The 16,051-nt window shown below is 49.3% G+C and overlaps 1 protein-coding gene across 1 annotated transcript in view; it reads right to left on the reverse strand.

Annotated features, from left to right (window-relative positions):
* KLF8 (Kruppel like factor 8) overlaps window positions 1-16,051 on the reverse strand; it is a 65,022-nt gene that overhangs the window by 20,750 nt on the left and 28,221 nt on the right. Inside the window, exon 2 of the mRNA XM_029067671.2 lies at window positions 780-1,350. Within this exon, the coding sequence (XP_028923504.1) occupies window positions 780-1,350 (571 nt within the window). The remainder of the gene's footprint in view (window positions 1-779; window positions 1,351-16,051) is intronic.

The following is a 16,051-nucleotide window of genomic DNA, read 5'->3' on the forward strand; positions in this document are numbered from 1 at the left end:
ATCTCTCTCTCTCCAACCCCTCCTTCCCCCAACACTTTCTCCCATCTCTCACCCCCTCCACCCACCTCCCCGACCCCCATCTATCCCTCCTCTCAACCCCTCCATCCCTCTTCCCCCACCTCTCTTCTCCCATCTCTCTCCCCACATAACCTACCTCTCCCCTACCTCCATCTTCCCCAACCCACCCAACCCTCATCTCTCTCTCTCTCCTCCCAACCTCCCATTTCCTCCCACATCTCTCTCTTCTCCCATCTTTCTCTTCCTCTCTCTCTATCTCTCTGCTGGACAAAAGAGTACATTGAAAGGACACTGTTCCGGTCCACAAGTTAAATCGGGGCATTAATGAGATTTGCCACCAGGGGCCGGGAGACGATCCTGGCACAGTGCTGTCCGGCAGGCTCTTGGCTTCTGGCAGGGGAGGGGGGTTGACCTGCAATGGTTCCGGCCCCAGTCACCGCCCTTCCGGTCAAATAGCTGAGACTGGTTTCCGATGAGCTCGGACCAGCCGGGCCCGGGTACGGACAAGAGGAAAGAGAAGAACGGGGCTGGGCGGGACTCCCTCGGCCACCTCCGCCCACATCCTCCCTTCCTGGATTGGTTCACGATGGGACACGTGACCTCAGGTTCACTGGAGATGACTGCTGTGCTCGCTCACGCGCGCGCACACACTCTCACACACACAGGGCAAGAAATGCTTAACAAGGAGGAGGAGGCGGAGGAGGCAATGTGGTGGCAGGGGAGGGGAAGAGAGCAGGGGAGGAAAAGGAGTAGCTCCTTACCAGAGCCGGCGTTCTTGCCGTCTCCCCCGATGAGCGGGACCGTGATGGCGGCGGTGACCCCGTCCGAGGGCATGGTGGTGTACACCACGGGTAACGACTGGACCACCACCGGAATGGTCTGCAGGTTGCCCATCTTGCTGGGCAGGTTGACCGAGGGGATGGTGTGGATGACGTGCAGGATCTGCTGGCCGCCGCTGCCCTGCGTGGAGGCCAGGATGGAGCCCGGGGAGAGCACGGCGGGGATGGCCGACGTCGAGCCCAGCCCGGAGGGCGAGACGGAAACCACGGGGGACGGGATGGGGGGCGTCACCAGCATGGGGGAGGAGCGGATGGAGGCGGGCAGCAGGGCGGACGACTGCAGGGACAATTTGGGCTTGTGCAGGGAGAGGTCCACGGGTTCCGCCTGGGGCAGGTTACAGTCGCTGGCCAGGAGCTCTTCGGGGGGTTCGGTCTTGATGTCGCTGAGGAGCACCGGCGTCTCCATGGAGCCTTCGTCCAGGAGCGACGCGGACGTCATCTTCAGCTTCCCCGCCGGCCCCGACGGCCCTTTAGTCTGGACCGGACCAGAGGCCTGAAAGAGAAGGCAGAGGGAGGGTCAGGATCGGGTCTGCCGATCCACATCCCCGACCTCCGGAAGGGCAGGGAGATTGGCAGACCCCAGGGTCCGAGTCGGGTCGAGGATTCCCGTACCCGCACCTTCGCCCGGAGACGATGCAGAACGATGCAGAACTGTGCGGCTGGAGGCCGAGTGGGAATTGGGGGGTTCTGTGACTATTTCCCCTATAACGGTGTGGATGGCATCCCTGTGATGTAGGATAATAATAATAATTGTGGTATTTATTAAGCGTTTACTATGTGCCGGGCACTATACTAATCACTGCCGTGGATACAAGGAAATTGGGTTAGACACAGTCCCTGTCCCATGTGGGGCTCACAGTCTTTATCTCCATTTTATAGATGAGGGAACTGAAGCACAGAGAAGTGAAGCGACTTGCCCAAAGTCACATAGCAGACAAGTGGCAGAGTCAGGATTAGAACCCGTGACATTCTGACTCCCGGGCCCGGGCTCTGTCCGCTGGGCCATGCTGTGAAACAATGTTTCAAAGGAAATGGTGGAGGGGTCTCAGCAAGAGCAGAGACCACCCTACCGGCCCACTACCTGCAGAGACCCCACCCGGACAACCTGAAACCCAGGGAGCATAGATGGTTCTCAGCCCAGGATAGATCAAGCCAGGAAGACTACACGCAGGGGGCAACCCAGGAAGAAAAGCAATTGGGGCTGGGGGCTGGGGTGGGGCAGATTGCCCAGGGGAGAAAGAACATGGAGTATTATGCTGACCCTGGAGGAGCTGAGAAAGGCTGGAACAAGGAGGACAATCTATTCTGGGTAGTGGCGATTTCTGGGTCAGAGACAAGCACGCAGCGTTTGGTACAGTGCTCTGCACAGAGTAAGCGCTCGATAGATACTATTCATTGACTGAGACTATAGCTTCAAAGTCATTAAAAGGAAATAGATCAGCTTTCTACACCGAGTGCCGTCACCCAGGGCCCCTCTGGCTGGCAAAATGGGAACAAGGCAAGGAATCTAGAAGGGGAGGAAGGAGATGGAAAGGGGGAGGGAAGAAAGCAGCGTGGCTCAGAGGAAAGAGCACGGGCTTTGGAGTCACGGCTCATGAGTTCGAAACCCAGCTCTGCCACTTGTCGGCTGTGTGACTGTGGGCAAGTCACTTTACTTCTCTGCGCCTCAGTTCCCTCATCTGTAAAATGGGGATTAAGACTGTGAGCCCCACGTGGGACAACCTGATTCCCCTATGTCCACCCCAGCGCTTAGAACAGTGCTCGGCACATAGTAAGCGCTTAACAAATACCAACTATTATTATTATTATTATTATTAAGAAATTAAGAAAAGGAGGGAATGGGGGGAGGGGGAGGGAGAGTGGATAGGAAAAAAGGGAGAGGAAAGGAGGGAGAAAAGTCTTCCCCTATAATAATAATAATATTTGTTACACATTTACTAGGTGCCAGGCACTGTACTAAGTGCTGGGGTGGGTACAGCACATTGGGTTGGACACAGTCCCTTGTCCCATGTGGGGCTCGCAATCTCAATCCCCATTTTACAGATGAGGCAACCGAGGCCCAGAGAAGAGAAGTGCCTAAGGTCACAAACTCCTGTGGGCAGGGTACGTGCCTGCTAACTCTGTTGGCACTCAGTACAGTACTCTGCACCCAGTAAGCGCTCAATAAATACCATCGATGATGAGGAGAGGGAAGAGGGGGAGGCAGAGAGAATGGGAGGGAGGGAGGGAGCAGGAGGCGGGGAAGGGCTTTCGAGTAATTTCCCAGCCACTGGGAGCGACTCCACCCCCAACATGGCAGGCGGGTCAGATCCCAGCTTGCACAGCTTGCGTGCAATCCTAGATCCCTTGCTGACAGCCAGGGCCACTGTGCCCCCAAGGGGGACATTCACCTCTACCCCAGACCCACGGCCAGAGGCCAGCGGGGAGGAGCCCAGTCACGCCGATGCCGCCCTGGGGAGACTTTTGGGGGGCTGGGGGCTTTCCGCTCACAGTAATGGCAGGGACGGTCGGAGGGAGGGAGGATGGGAACCGGCCTCCGGGCCTTTCGGCGCTTTCTCTCTCCGACCAAGCACCATAATTAGTAATTGCCGGAGGTGCCCCGGGCGTTGGCGCCAAGAGGAGTCAGAGCCTTAGCTGGTGCCAGCTGCTGATTTAAGGGTGCTTTGTGGTCGATGGCTAGGGGCCCCCACCTGGGTTGCTCTTCCTGCTCAACAGAAGGGGAGGGAAATGAGCATCTTAGTTCAAGAGAGGAACTGGGCATTCGGGCCCAAAACACACCACTGCAGGGATGCATTTTGAGGCCTTCAAAGGCTTACTGAAGGCCCATCTCCTCCAAGAAGCCCTCCCTGACTAAGCCCTCATTTCCTCTTCTCCCACTCCCTTCAGTGCTGCCCTGACTTGCTCCCTTTACTCACGCCGCTCAGCCCCACGGCACTTTAATAATAATAATAATGCTGGTATTTGTTAAGCACTTACTATGTGCCGAGCGCTGTTCTAAGCGCTGTAGATACAGGATAATCAGGTTGTCCCTTGTGGGGCTCACGGTCTTAATCCCCATTTTACAGATGAGGTAACTGAGGTACCGAGAAGTTAAGTGACTTGCCCGAAGTTACACAGCTGACAGGTTGGGGAGCTGGGATTAGAACCAATGAACTCTGACTCCTAAACCCGTGCTCTTTCCACCGAGCCACACAGCTTCTCGTGCTTCCCATTTATGTCCCTATCCATAATTTATTTCTATGAATGTCTGTCTCCCCCTTAAACTGTGAGCTCATTGTGGGTGGAGAGTGTGTGTCTACCAGCTCAAATAAATACAATAAATACAATTGACTGATTGATTGACTGAGGCAGCGTGAGATTGTGAGAAGCATCATGGAAAGAGCACAGGGTTGAGGGTCAGAAGACCTAAGTGCTTATCCCGGCTCTGTCGCTCACCTGCTGGGTGACGTGGAGCAAGTCACTTAATTTCTCTGTGCCTCCGTTTCCTCACCTGTAAAATGGGGGGGGTCAATATCTGTAAGCGCTCCATACATACCACTGATTGATAGGAGTCAAATCTAGTAGGAGGTTGTAAATATGTTAAGATTCCCCCCAGTTGCAAAGTCCTAACGGGACCTGGTTTCTTAGCCAAATACTATTCAAGAGGTGTGGTACATACATACACATTCATTAGTATTTGAGTACTTACTATGTGCAGAGCACTGTACTAAGCGCTTGGAATGTACAATTCGGCAAGAGATAGAGGTGTATGTGTGTGTTCATCACACCCCTTGAATATTATAATATTTGGTAAGTGCTTACTATATGTCAATCATATTTATTGAACTCTGTGGGCAGAGCACTATAGTAAACACTTGGGAGCATACAATATACACAGTTGGTAACACACTGCCTGTACACAACGAGTTGACGGTCTACAACCTGCTAACGCTGTTCTAAGAACCGAGTTAAAAACAAGTGAATCAGGTTGGACGGAGTCCCTGTCCCACAGGGGCCTCACAACCTAAAAAGGAGGAAGAACAAGTACTGAATCCCCATTTTACAGTGGGGAAGCTGAGGCCCAGAGGAGTTAAGTGAGTTGCCCAAGGTCACACCACAGACAAGCGGTGGAGCCGGGATTAGAGGCCAGGCCCTCGGGCTCCCAGGCCTGGGCTCTGCCCCGCTCAGAGGTATCCCAGTGGCACTGCTTCCTGGAGGGGCTGGGGGTCCTGGGGACTCATCCCAACCCCTTTCTTCCCATCCCTTTCTTCCCCCAAAACCTAATGATGCCTGCCCAGCCCCCGGATGCTTCCCCGAAAGAGACGGGAAAGAGGTGGGGGACGTTTACATCTAAACCAGACTTTTCTCACAAGGAACACCTGGCCTGGGCAGACACGCTCAGAGAGCAAAATTAGCTTCCAGGATAACATGTTCATTAGTTAGTCGGGCAATCATACTTATTGAGCACTTACTATGTGCAGAGCACTGTACTAAGAGCTAGGGAAAGTACGATGAAGCAATGTAACGGACACATTCCCTGCCCACAACGAGCTAACCGTCTAGAAGACTGTTGAACTCTTTCTTGCCAATTCTCAACAGGCCTGCAACTCTCCGATGGATAAAAAGCAGGCCTTAGTGGAAAGAGGCCGGGCTTGGGAGTCAGATGTTGTGGATTCTAATTCTGCCTCCGTCAATTGTCTGCTGTGTGACCTTGGGCAAGCCACTTCACTTCCCTATGCCTCAGTTACCTCATCTGTAAAAATGGGGATTAAGACCGTGAGCCCCTCGGGGACAATCTGATTACCTTGTAACTATCCCAACACTTAGAACAGTGCTTGGCACACAGTAAGCACTTAACAAATACTATAATTATTATTATTATAAGAAGCAACGTATCTAGAGGAAGGAGCACAGGGTCTGGGAGTCACAGGACCTAGGTTCTCATCTTGCCTCTGCCACCTGCCAGCTATGCGACCTTGGGCAAGTTACTAAACCTCTCGGGCCCTCAGTGTCCTCATCTGTGAAATGGGGATTCAATACCTGTTCTCCCTGCCTTGACAGTGAGCTCCATGTGGGACAGTGTGACAGTGACAGACAGTGAGACAGTGGGACAGACAGATGGTGTCTGACGATCATCTTAAATCTACACTAATGCTTAGTACAGTGCTTGGCACATAGTAGGTGCTTAACAAATTACCATTACTATTATTATCACTGTTATTATTGCAGGAGGGTAGCAGAAGACGTGAAATTCAGCCTAATATAGTGGCTAGGATGTAGACGGCACAATGGAAGGATAAGTAAAACTGGAGGGAAGGGAGGGATCCACTGATTTTTAAATTCACAGTAACAAACATTTCCAGAATTCTTCAGCTTCTGGAAATTCAGCAAATAACTCTGGAGGGAATCAATAATTAATCAACAGTATTTATTGAGCGCTTACTATGTGAAGTAAGTGTTTGGGAAAGTATAACAGAGTTGGGAGATGCAATCCGATCAATAGATGGTATTCACTGAGCTCGCACTGTGTGCACGGCAATGTGCTAAGTATTTGAGAGTAGCATAAAACAGTTGGGTAGACTGGTTCCCTGCCCACAGGGAGCTTACAGTCTTCGTGGGGGGAGCCTGCAGTCTACCGATTATTTCTTTAGAGCATTAGCCAAGACACTGTAAACAGACATGTCCACACAAGTACAACTTCATGACACCTTTTGCAAGCGTGCTCAAATTCCCAGGGACCACAGGGGTTTTTCAGAAAAAGGAAGGGAACAAGGTGTTGGGAAAGGAGGGGGAAGGGGAGGGACTGTGAGGAAGAAGAAAACAAGGAAGAATCTCTCTCTCAGTATCCAAGTCTCACAGAGACAATCCCACAGGGAAGCAACATGGCCTAGTGGAAAGAGCACAGGCCTGGGAGTCAGAGCACCTGAGTTCTTATCGGGGCTCTGCCAATTCCTTGCTTGGTGACCTTGGACAAGTCACTTAACTTCTCTGTCCCTCCGTTTCCTCAACTATAGAACAAGATTCAATACCTGTTCTCCCTCCTATTATGAGTCCCACATGGGACATGGGCTGTGTCTGATCTGACTGACTGGTATCTGCCCCAGGGTTTAGAACAGTGCTTGACACTTAACAAATATGTTACAGTAATAATGATAAAAAGACTGTACGCTCATTATCTGCTAATTTGGTTGTACTGTGCTCTCCCAAGCTCTTAGTACAGTGTTTTGCCCATAGTGAGCACTCAATGCCACTGACTGAATCTCCTACACAAAAAGTGTGCTGATCACCAAAACCCAGTCACTGTGAACCCTTAAGACGCAAATGTACTCTGAAAACACAGTTCAATCGTATTTATTGAGTGCTTACTATGTGCAGAGCACTGTACTAAGCGCTTGGAATGTACAATTCAGCAACAGATAGAGACAATCCCTGCACAACAACGGGCTCACAGTCTATTGCACTCCCCCAAGCGCTTAGTACCGTGCTCCGGATTGAGCGCTCAATTTTTTTTTTATGGTACCTGTTAAGTACTTACTATGTGCCAAGCACTGTTCTAAGTACTGGGGCAGACACAAGTCCATCAGGTTGGACACAGTCCCTGTCCCACATGGGGCACAGTCTTATTCCCACTTTACAGATGAAGCAGCTGAAGCCCAGAGAAGTGAAGTGACTTGCCGAAGGTCACACAGAAGATAGGTGGCAAAGCTGGGATTAGAACCCAGGTCCTTCTGACCTCCAGGCCCAGTCTCTATCCACTAGGCCATGCTGCTTCCAAACAATCCATCACCTCCATGCATTTTGACGGCTACATCTTTGCTCTCAGAGACGGCGAGCGGCCTGGGCAAATCTGATTCAGATGGCGGAACCGGAGTTAAAACCCAGGTCCTTTGGACTCCCAGCCCCAGGCTCTTTCCACTGGGCCCCGCTGCTTCTCATCCGCAAGGGTGTCCACTATGGTTGGAAGACTGGAGCTTGGTGAGACCTCTAAATTCGGCCTGGAGCAAGGAGTCAGAATGGGCTGTGTTATCATCAAGATCCTGAACAATAATAATAATAATTATGACAGTATTTGTTAAGCACTTACTATGTGCCAAGCACTGTTCTAAGCACTGGGGTGGATACAATGTAATCAAGTTGTCCCACATGGGGCTTACAGTTCTTAATCCCCATTGTCCAGATGAGGTAACTAGGCTCAAAGAAGTTAAGTAGTTTGCTGAAGGTCACAGGAGCAGACAAGTGGCGGAGTCGGGATTAGAACCCACGTCCTCTGATTCCCAAGCCCATGCTCTTGCCACTAGGCCATGCTGCTTCTCTATGTTAGTGGAAGATCCAGTGCTTAGAACAGTGCTTGGCACATAGTAAGCGCTTAACAAATACTATTATTGCTACCAGAGAAGCAACAGTTCTGCTCTGGACTGGAAGCTCGCTGTGGGCAGGGCATGTGTCTGTTTTACTGTTACACTGGACTCTCTGAAGCACATAGTACAGTGCTCCGTACATAGTAAGCGCTCAATAAATATGACTGAATTAACGAGTAAGTGCTCAATAAATACAATTGACTGACTGCACTGGTTTTGGTGGTAAAAGCAGCCAATAACATGTTTTTTATTGGCATTTTAGCACTTGCTCTGTACCAAGATCTGGGAAAGACACAAGATAATCCAACAGGTTGGACACAGACCCCCATCCCACACAGGGCTCACAGTGAAACAACTCAATAAATTAGTTAGAGGAGCATATGGCATAGTGGCTAGAGCCCAGGCCTGGGAGTCAGAGGGTCATGGGTTCTAATCCCAGCTCCGCCATCTGTCCGCTTTGTGGCCCTGGGCAAGCCACTTTACTTCTCTGGGCCTCAGTTACCTCATCTGGAAAAAGGGGATGAAAATTGTGAGCCCTATGCAGGACAGGGATTGTGTCCAACCTGATTTGTTTGTATGCACCCCGGCGCTTAGTACAGTGCCTGGCACATGGTAAGCACTTGATGATAATAATAATGATGGTATTTGTTATTAAATCCCAAGGTGCTTACGTACTCTCAATCAATAAACACACTGACTGAATGACAGACTGTAAGCGCCTTGGAGGCAGGGAATATGTCTGCCAACTCTTTTATACTGTTTTCTCCTAAGCGCTTAGAACAGTGCTCTGTTAGATTGTCCCCTCACATGTGTTCAGTACAATGCTCTGCACATAGTAAGGGCTCAATAAATACCACTGATTGATTCAAGAGGATGATTGAATGAAGGAAGAGGTAGAACAGCAACTGACTCAAACTGATGAGTCAGTCAGTCAACTGTATTTACTGAACGCTTTCTGGTGGGTGGAGGAAGAGAAAAAAGGGGCCAGATGAGTGTCACGGCCCTGTGCCGCACAGACAGCATGGAGAAGGAACTGGATCTGAGACGCCCTCCAGACTGTCAGCTCACTGCCGGCAGGGAACGTGCCTCCCAACTCTGTTCTACTGGACTCTCCCAATCGCTTAGTACAGTGCTCTGCACACAGTAAGGGCTTCCCCCTGCCCAACCTCACAAGACTTATGTACAGATAAGTGAGAAGCAGCATGGCTCAGTGGAAAGAGCAAGGGCTTGGGAGTCGGAAGACATGGGTTCTAATCCCAGCTCCGCCCCTTGTCTGCTGTGTGGCCTTGGGCAAGCCACTTCACTTCTCTGGGCCTCAATTACCTCATCTGGAAAATGGGGATTGCTGTGAACGCCACATGGGACAACTGATTACCTTGTATCTACCACAGTGCTTAGAAGAGGGCTCAGCACATAGTAAGCGCTTAACAAATACCATCATTATTATTATTATTATATCTGTTATTTGTATTGATGTCTGTCTCTCACCACTCCTGGAATGTAAACTCATTGTGGGCAGGGAATGTGTTAGTTTATTGTTGTATTGTACTCTTCCAGCAATCCTCCCTCTTTTTTTCCTTTCTTTAAACTATGATTTTTTTTAAACAGTATTTGTGAAGCACTTACGGTGTACCAAACATTGTTCTAAGCACTGGGGTAGGTACAAGTTATTTAGGTCGGGTACAGTCCCTGTCCTGTCTGGGACTCACAGTTTAAGTGGGAGGGAGAACAGATATTGAATCCCCATTTTTACAGTTGAGAAAACTGAGGCAAAGAGAGGTTAATTGATTTGCCCAAGGTCCAAGCAGTTGGCAAAGCCGGGACTACAGCCAACTCCTGAGAGCCTCGACTATCTTTTGTGATTTGTGAACGCACGCATTTATTCAGTTGCATTTATTGAGCACTTACTGTGGGTAGAGCACTGAACTAAGCGCTTGGGAGCATACAATATAACAATCAGCAGACACGTACCTCTTGGGTGGTCAGAATTCCTTGCATTACCTCTTCCAGGGATAGAAGGTCTTCGGAACCTTTTCACAAGGAACTCTGCTGGGAAGCAGCACGGCCTAGTGAACAGAGCACCAGTCTGGGAGTCAGCGGCCCTGGGTTCTAATCCTGGCTCTACCGCTTGTCTGCTGTGTGACCTTGGGCAAGTCACTTCTCATCACTGGGCCTCAGGTTCCTCATATACAAAATGGGCATTCAATACCTGTTCTACCTCCTACTTATATTGTAAGCCCCTTATGGAGCCTTGATCAAACAACTGCATTTACTGAGCACTTATTGTGTGCAGGGCTAAACTGCACTAAACATCTGGGAGAGGGCAAACAACAATATAACAGATACATTCCCTGCCCACGACAAAGCTTAAAATGTAGAGGGAAAGACAGGCATTAATATAAATAAATTATGAGCATGTATGGGTATTGGGGCGGGGTGGTGAAGAAAAGGAGCAAGTCAGGGGGATGAAGAAGGGAGATGGAGAAGGGGAGAGGAGGGTTTAGTCAGGGAAGGCCTCTAGGAGGAGGGGTGCCGTCAATAAGGCTTTGAAGGGGGGGGGAGAGTGATCATCTGTCAGATACAAGATGGGAGGGCGTTCCAGGCCAGAAGAAGGAAGTGGGCATGAGGTCGGCGGCGAGATAGATGAGATCGAGGTACACTGAGTAGACTGGCATTAGAGGAGCAAAGCACGCAGGCTGGGTTGTAGTAAGCGCGTAGCGGGGTGAAGTTGGAACGGGCAAGGTGATTAAGTGCTTTAAAATCACCTGATTATCTTTTATCTACCCCAGTGCTTAGTACAGTGTTTGGCACATACCAAGCATTTAACATACACCACTATTATCATCATCATTAGTATTGTTAACCCCTTCTAACAACTCATGCCTTTCCTAGGAACCCAGCACAAGCCTGTTTCAAAAAAAAAAAAAAAAAAAAGACCACCTCAGTCCAGTTCCTTCTCTTCCACACCCCTTAACTGGGGGAAAGTAGGACAAAAATTAAAAAATGGAACTGTGAGCGCTAAGGAGTTGAAGGTCGCAAGTACAACCAGGCCTTCAGCAAGTGTCTAGTCAAACCTTCCACAGGAAATTAAATAAGATTTAAAAAAAACAAAACGGCGTAATTAGTAGAGTCAACACACACACACACACTCTCTCTCTCTCTCTCTCTCTCTCTCTCTCTCTCTCTCTCTCAAGTATCTTAACATTAGGGCTCAGGTCCTCTTGGCAACTTAAGTTCGAGAGAAAGAAGACAAAACTTTTTGGTGGATTTCTGGGGAGCTACTTTCTACTTCAACTACCATAACCAAATCACCAGGAATCTCAAATCCAAACCAGCTGTCGGAGATCCTTTTCTTGGGGAAAAAGATTACCACTGCAAATGCTCAAAATCTTTCCACTACTACACCGTGGAGCTCAGTGTAGCCTGCAAGACTCTCACAGATGTTCCCGAAATGTTAAAGGCCCTCCCTCCTCAAATCTGACAGATGGATTACTCTTCCCCCGCTTCAAAGCCTTCTTGAAGGCCCATCTCTTCCAAGAGGCCTTCCCAGACTAAGCCCTCCTTTTCCTCTTCTCCCACTCTCTTCTGCGTCACCCTGACTCGCTCCCTTTGTTCTTCCCCCCTCCCAGCCCCACAGCACTTTGTGTTCAGATCTGTCATTTTTTATTTGTATTGATGTCTGTCTCCCATCCTCTAGACTGCAAGCTCTTTGTGTGCAGGGAATGTGTCTATTTATTGTTGTATTGTACTCTCCCAAGCGCTTAGTACAGTGCTCTGCACATGGTAAGCGTGAAGTTTCGGCATCTTCCAACATCTAGCTGCAGGAGTGAGAAGATCAATCAATGTATCATTGATACATCTCCCAAACATATCTCCCAAACGTATCAATCAATGATATTTAGTGAGCGCTTACTGTGTGCAGAGCACCGTACTAAGCGATTGGGAGAGTGCAATATAACAGAGTCGACAGGCTCGTTCCCTGCCCGCAACAAATAGAACAAACGTGTCGGGGATATTCTGAAACTTTAAAAAAGTTTGGTTTTAGTGCTACAGGATTTAAAGTTCCTCTGTCACTAGTTCACATCAATCAATGGTGGTTATTGAGCACTTACTGTGTACAGAGTACTTGGTTAAGCTACAAGCTTAGGGTACTGTCCGCATGATATGAAGTGTAAAGTGCAGCGTGGGGAAGAGAAAACAAGTTAAACTTTGTTCTTGATATATTTGGCTTGGCACAACATTCAAATAGGAGGGGGCGAGTCATGAGAAGATACTGTACTGAACTCTTCCAATCAAGCAATTGAATTATTGAGCCATTTCTTTGTGCAGAGCACTGTACTAAGTGCTTGAGAGAGCACAATAATCTAACAGACACATTCCCTGCCCCAAATTAGCTTCCGTATCATACCTCGATATGGGCAGGGAACGTGTTGGCTAATTCCTTTGCATTCTCCCAAGCATTGAGTACAGTGCTCTGCGCACAGTAAGTGCAATAAATACCAGTGATTGACAGTGACAGATTGTGAGCCCCGTGTGGGACAGGGACTGTGTGTGTCCAACCTGATTATCTTGGATCTACTCCAGCATTTAGAACAACGCTCGATACATAGTAAGCGCTAGAAATACTAATAGTAATGTTATTACAAAATTTCTTACCCAGTTACAAGAGAACACATTTTAACAAGTATAATCATTTTGAGGCAAAGTTCTCCCTTCCAATATCAACTGTGTTTATTGAGAACTTCCTATGAGCCCTGTATTAAGCGCTTGAGAGAGTATCCCTGGGCTCAACACAATGCTTGGCACACAGTAAGCACTCCACAAATGTCACAGGTTTTCATTAGTTTCTTCAGCAGGTCACTCATCCTCTGTGCTCTCAGAATTGCTGTTTCTGGTCATCTAGATGTCTGTGGGGATGGGTTGGCACCATGCCCTTTGGCTCTGAGAAGTAGCTTTCGGGCTAGCCTTTGGCAAAGCAGGCCATCTGGGCACAGGTGTAGGCCACCCTGAGGTTTGGACTTCCTTAGTCTTTGGAGAAGAAAGAGAGCAGGAGTGCACCTGGCAGAGGCCCAGGGCCAAGTAGCAGCAGGATGTAGAGAAGCAGCGTGGCTCAGTGGAAAGAGCACGGGCTTTGGAGTCAGGGCTCATGAGTTTGAATCCCAGCTCTGCCACTTGTCGGCTGTGTGACTGTGGGCAAGTCACTTAACTTCTCTGGGCCTCAGTTCCCTCCTCTGTAAAATGGGGATGAAGACTGTGAGCCCCACGTGGGACAACCTGATTCCCCTGTGTCTACCCCAGCGCTTAGAACAGTGCTCGGCACATAGTAAGCGCTTAACAAATACCAACATTATTAAGTAGAAGCAGCGTGGCCTAACGGCTAGAGCACGGGCCTGGGAGTCGGAAGGACCTGGGTTCTAATCCCTGCTCTGCCACTTGTCTGCTGTGTGACCTCGGGGAAATCACTTCACTTCTCTGTGCCTCAGTTACCTCATCTGTAAAATGAGGATTAAGACTGTACCAAGTTGAACAGCAGCCAAGTGGCGGAGCCGGGATTAGAATTCAGGTTTAGACTGTGAGCCCCTTGTTGGGTAGGGATTGTCTCTATCTGTTGCCTAACTGTACTTTCCAAGCACAAAATACAGTGCTCTGAGCACAGTAAGCACTCAGTAAATACAACTGAATGAACTCCCCAACCCGTGCTGCTTTTCATTAGGCCACGTTGCAGCTTCACAACACAATACTTAGCACAATATTTGCAGCCCGTACCTGCTCACAACCACCCACCCGTACCTGCTCCAAATCTGCAAAAGAAAAAGTCTTCTTGCCCAGCAAGACCCATAACTTTGCCACCAATACCTGCTGGTCTGGCCGGGGCAAGTGACAATTACTGTGTGTCGACGGGGCGGGGGTGTGAGGGGTCTTTGGGATGATGGCCTACAGGTGCAAGACCAGTTTGGGGGCTGCATAAAGCACCTGGGGAGGGGTTGGGGAGCGGGAAGGCTTCCGGTTTCCAGAGCAGGGAAGCCGCCTAGAACCCACAGAAAACAGGCCTTGTCCATCCGGTCACCCACCCCTCAGCAGAAGGGGGCAGCCGGGCCAGAGCAGGGGACAGGAGACATTAGAATATGACCTGATGCAAAAGAGCCTCCTCTGTCAAATGGGGATCAAGACTGTGAACCCCATGTGGGACAGGGACTGTGTTCAACCTGATTACCTTGTAACCACCCCAGTGCTTACTACAGTGCCTGGTATGTAGTAAGCACTTAAATGCCATTATTAGTAGTAGGAGTAGTATTATGAAGAGGGAGAAGTGATGGGACAGGGCTGGGCTGGGCAGCCTCAGGGAGGGCAACACACTTTGATCCTCCAGGAGCACGTGTCCATCTGCCAACCTTCACCAGACCAACCCAAACCTACACATTGGTACCTATAATCCAATCCCAACCTCTAGAAGCAGCACGGCCTAGTGGATAGAGCATGAGCCTGGGAGTCACAAGGACCCGAGTTCTAATCCCAGCACCATCACTTGTCTGCTGGGTGATCTTGGGTGAGTCACTTCACTTCTCTGGGCCTCAGTTCCCTCATCTGTCAAATGGGGATTAAGACTCTGAGCCCACCTTGGGACATGGACTGTGTCCAACCTGATTTGCTTATATCCACTCCAGCACTTACTACAGTGCCTTGCATATAGTAAGCGCTTAAAAAATACCACAATTATTATTATTATTATTATTAACTCTACCTCAGAACCTAGAGAGGGTCAACTGTGGGCAGGGCCTTGCCCAGAGAAGAGTCCAATTCCCTTCAGGGCACCAGACCCTACAGATACGCCAAGGGGAAAGAGGAGAAGGAGCAAACAGGAGGTATTCCCTAGGCTGGCAAACAATCTAACAAACTCACCATCAAAATTAACACGAGTCTTTCCCATAAGGAGCTTCTCAAGCTTACTCTGTCACCTCACTCTTTAAATCTCTCCATTAGCTGGGGTTTCTGACCTCACTCTCCCCTTCTCCCAATTTAGGTCAGTTGAGAGAAGGGAGAGTGGTAGAAAGGAGAGAAAGAGACGGATGGCAGACTCTACATATTTGAGAAACATCATGGCTTTTTGGATAGAGCATGGGAGTCAGAAGGACCCGGGTTCTAATCACAGCTCCGCCATGTGTATGCCGTATGACCTTGGGCAAATCATTTCACTTCTCTGGGCCTCAGCGAGCTCATTTGTAAAACAGGAATTAAGAGAGTGAGCTCCATGTGGATCAGGGACTATGTCCGACCTGATTAACTTGTACCTACCCTAGTGTTTAGAACAGTGCTTGGCACACTGCAATTATGATTATTATTACATTTACATGATGAGGTGTGGCTCACTGCACATGTAGAGACTGGCCAGCGTCTGCTTCCTCCCATTGTCATGTAGTACACTGATGATCCAGGAAAGGGCGGTTATTTTCTCTGATGGGGAAGTTTCTTGCCCCATAGGGCTTCAAGCTCATCAGTTTGTTTTCTGCCTCTAGGGACTAAAGATGACCGTCAAAGTTCCCCAGTGAGCCGAGTTTGAATGAGGCGGGAAATTTCCAGGATGTTCTTTTAAGTCCCTTCCCTATTCAGGGTGAGCAATTCACTCCTAACTTGCCCCCACACACACAGGCTTCTACAGATGTTTTCTGGCAGAATTAGGGTCTAATTCTGTGGTATTGTACTCTCCCAAGCGCTTAGTACATTTCCCTGCACAGAGTAAGCACTCAATAAATACCACTGATTAACTGATTTCAGCACAAAGTGTCTGTTAGATTGGCAAGTCACTTCACTTCTCTGTGCCTCAGTTACCTCATCTAAAAAATGGGAATTAAGGCTGTG

Source organism: Ornithorhynchus anatinus, chromosome 6, assembly GCF_004115215.2.
Source record: "Ornithorhynchus anatinus isolate Pmale09 chromosome 6, mOrnAna1.pri.v4, whole genome shotgun sequence".
In the NCBI taxonomy this organism is placed as follows: Eukaryota; Metazoa; Chordata; class Mammalia; order Monotremata; family Ornithorhynchidae; genus Ornithorhynchus; species Ornithorhynchus anatinus.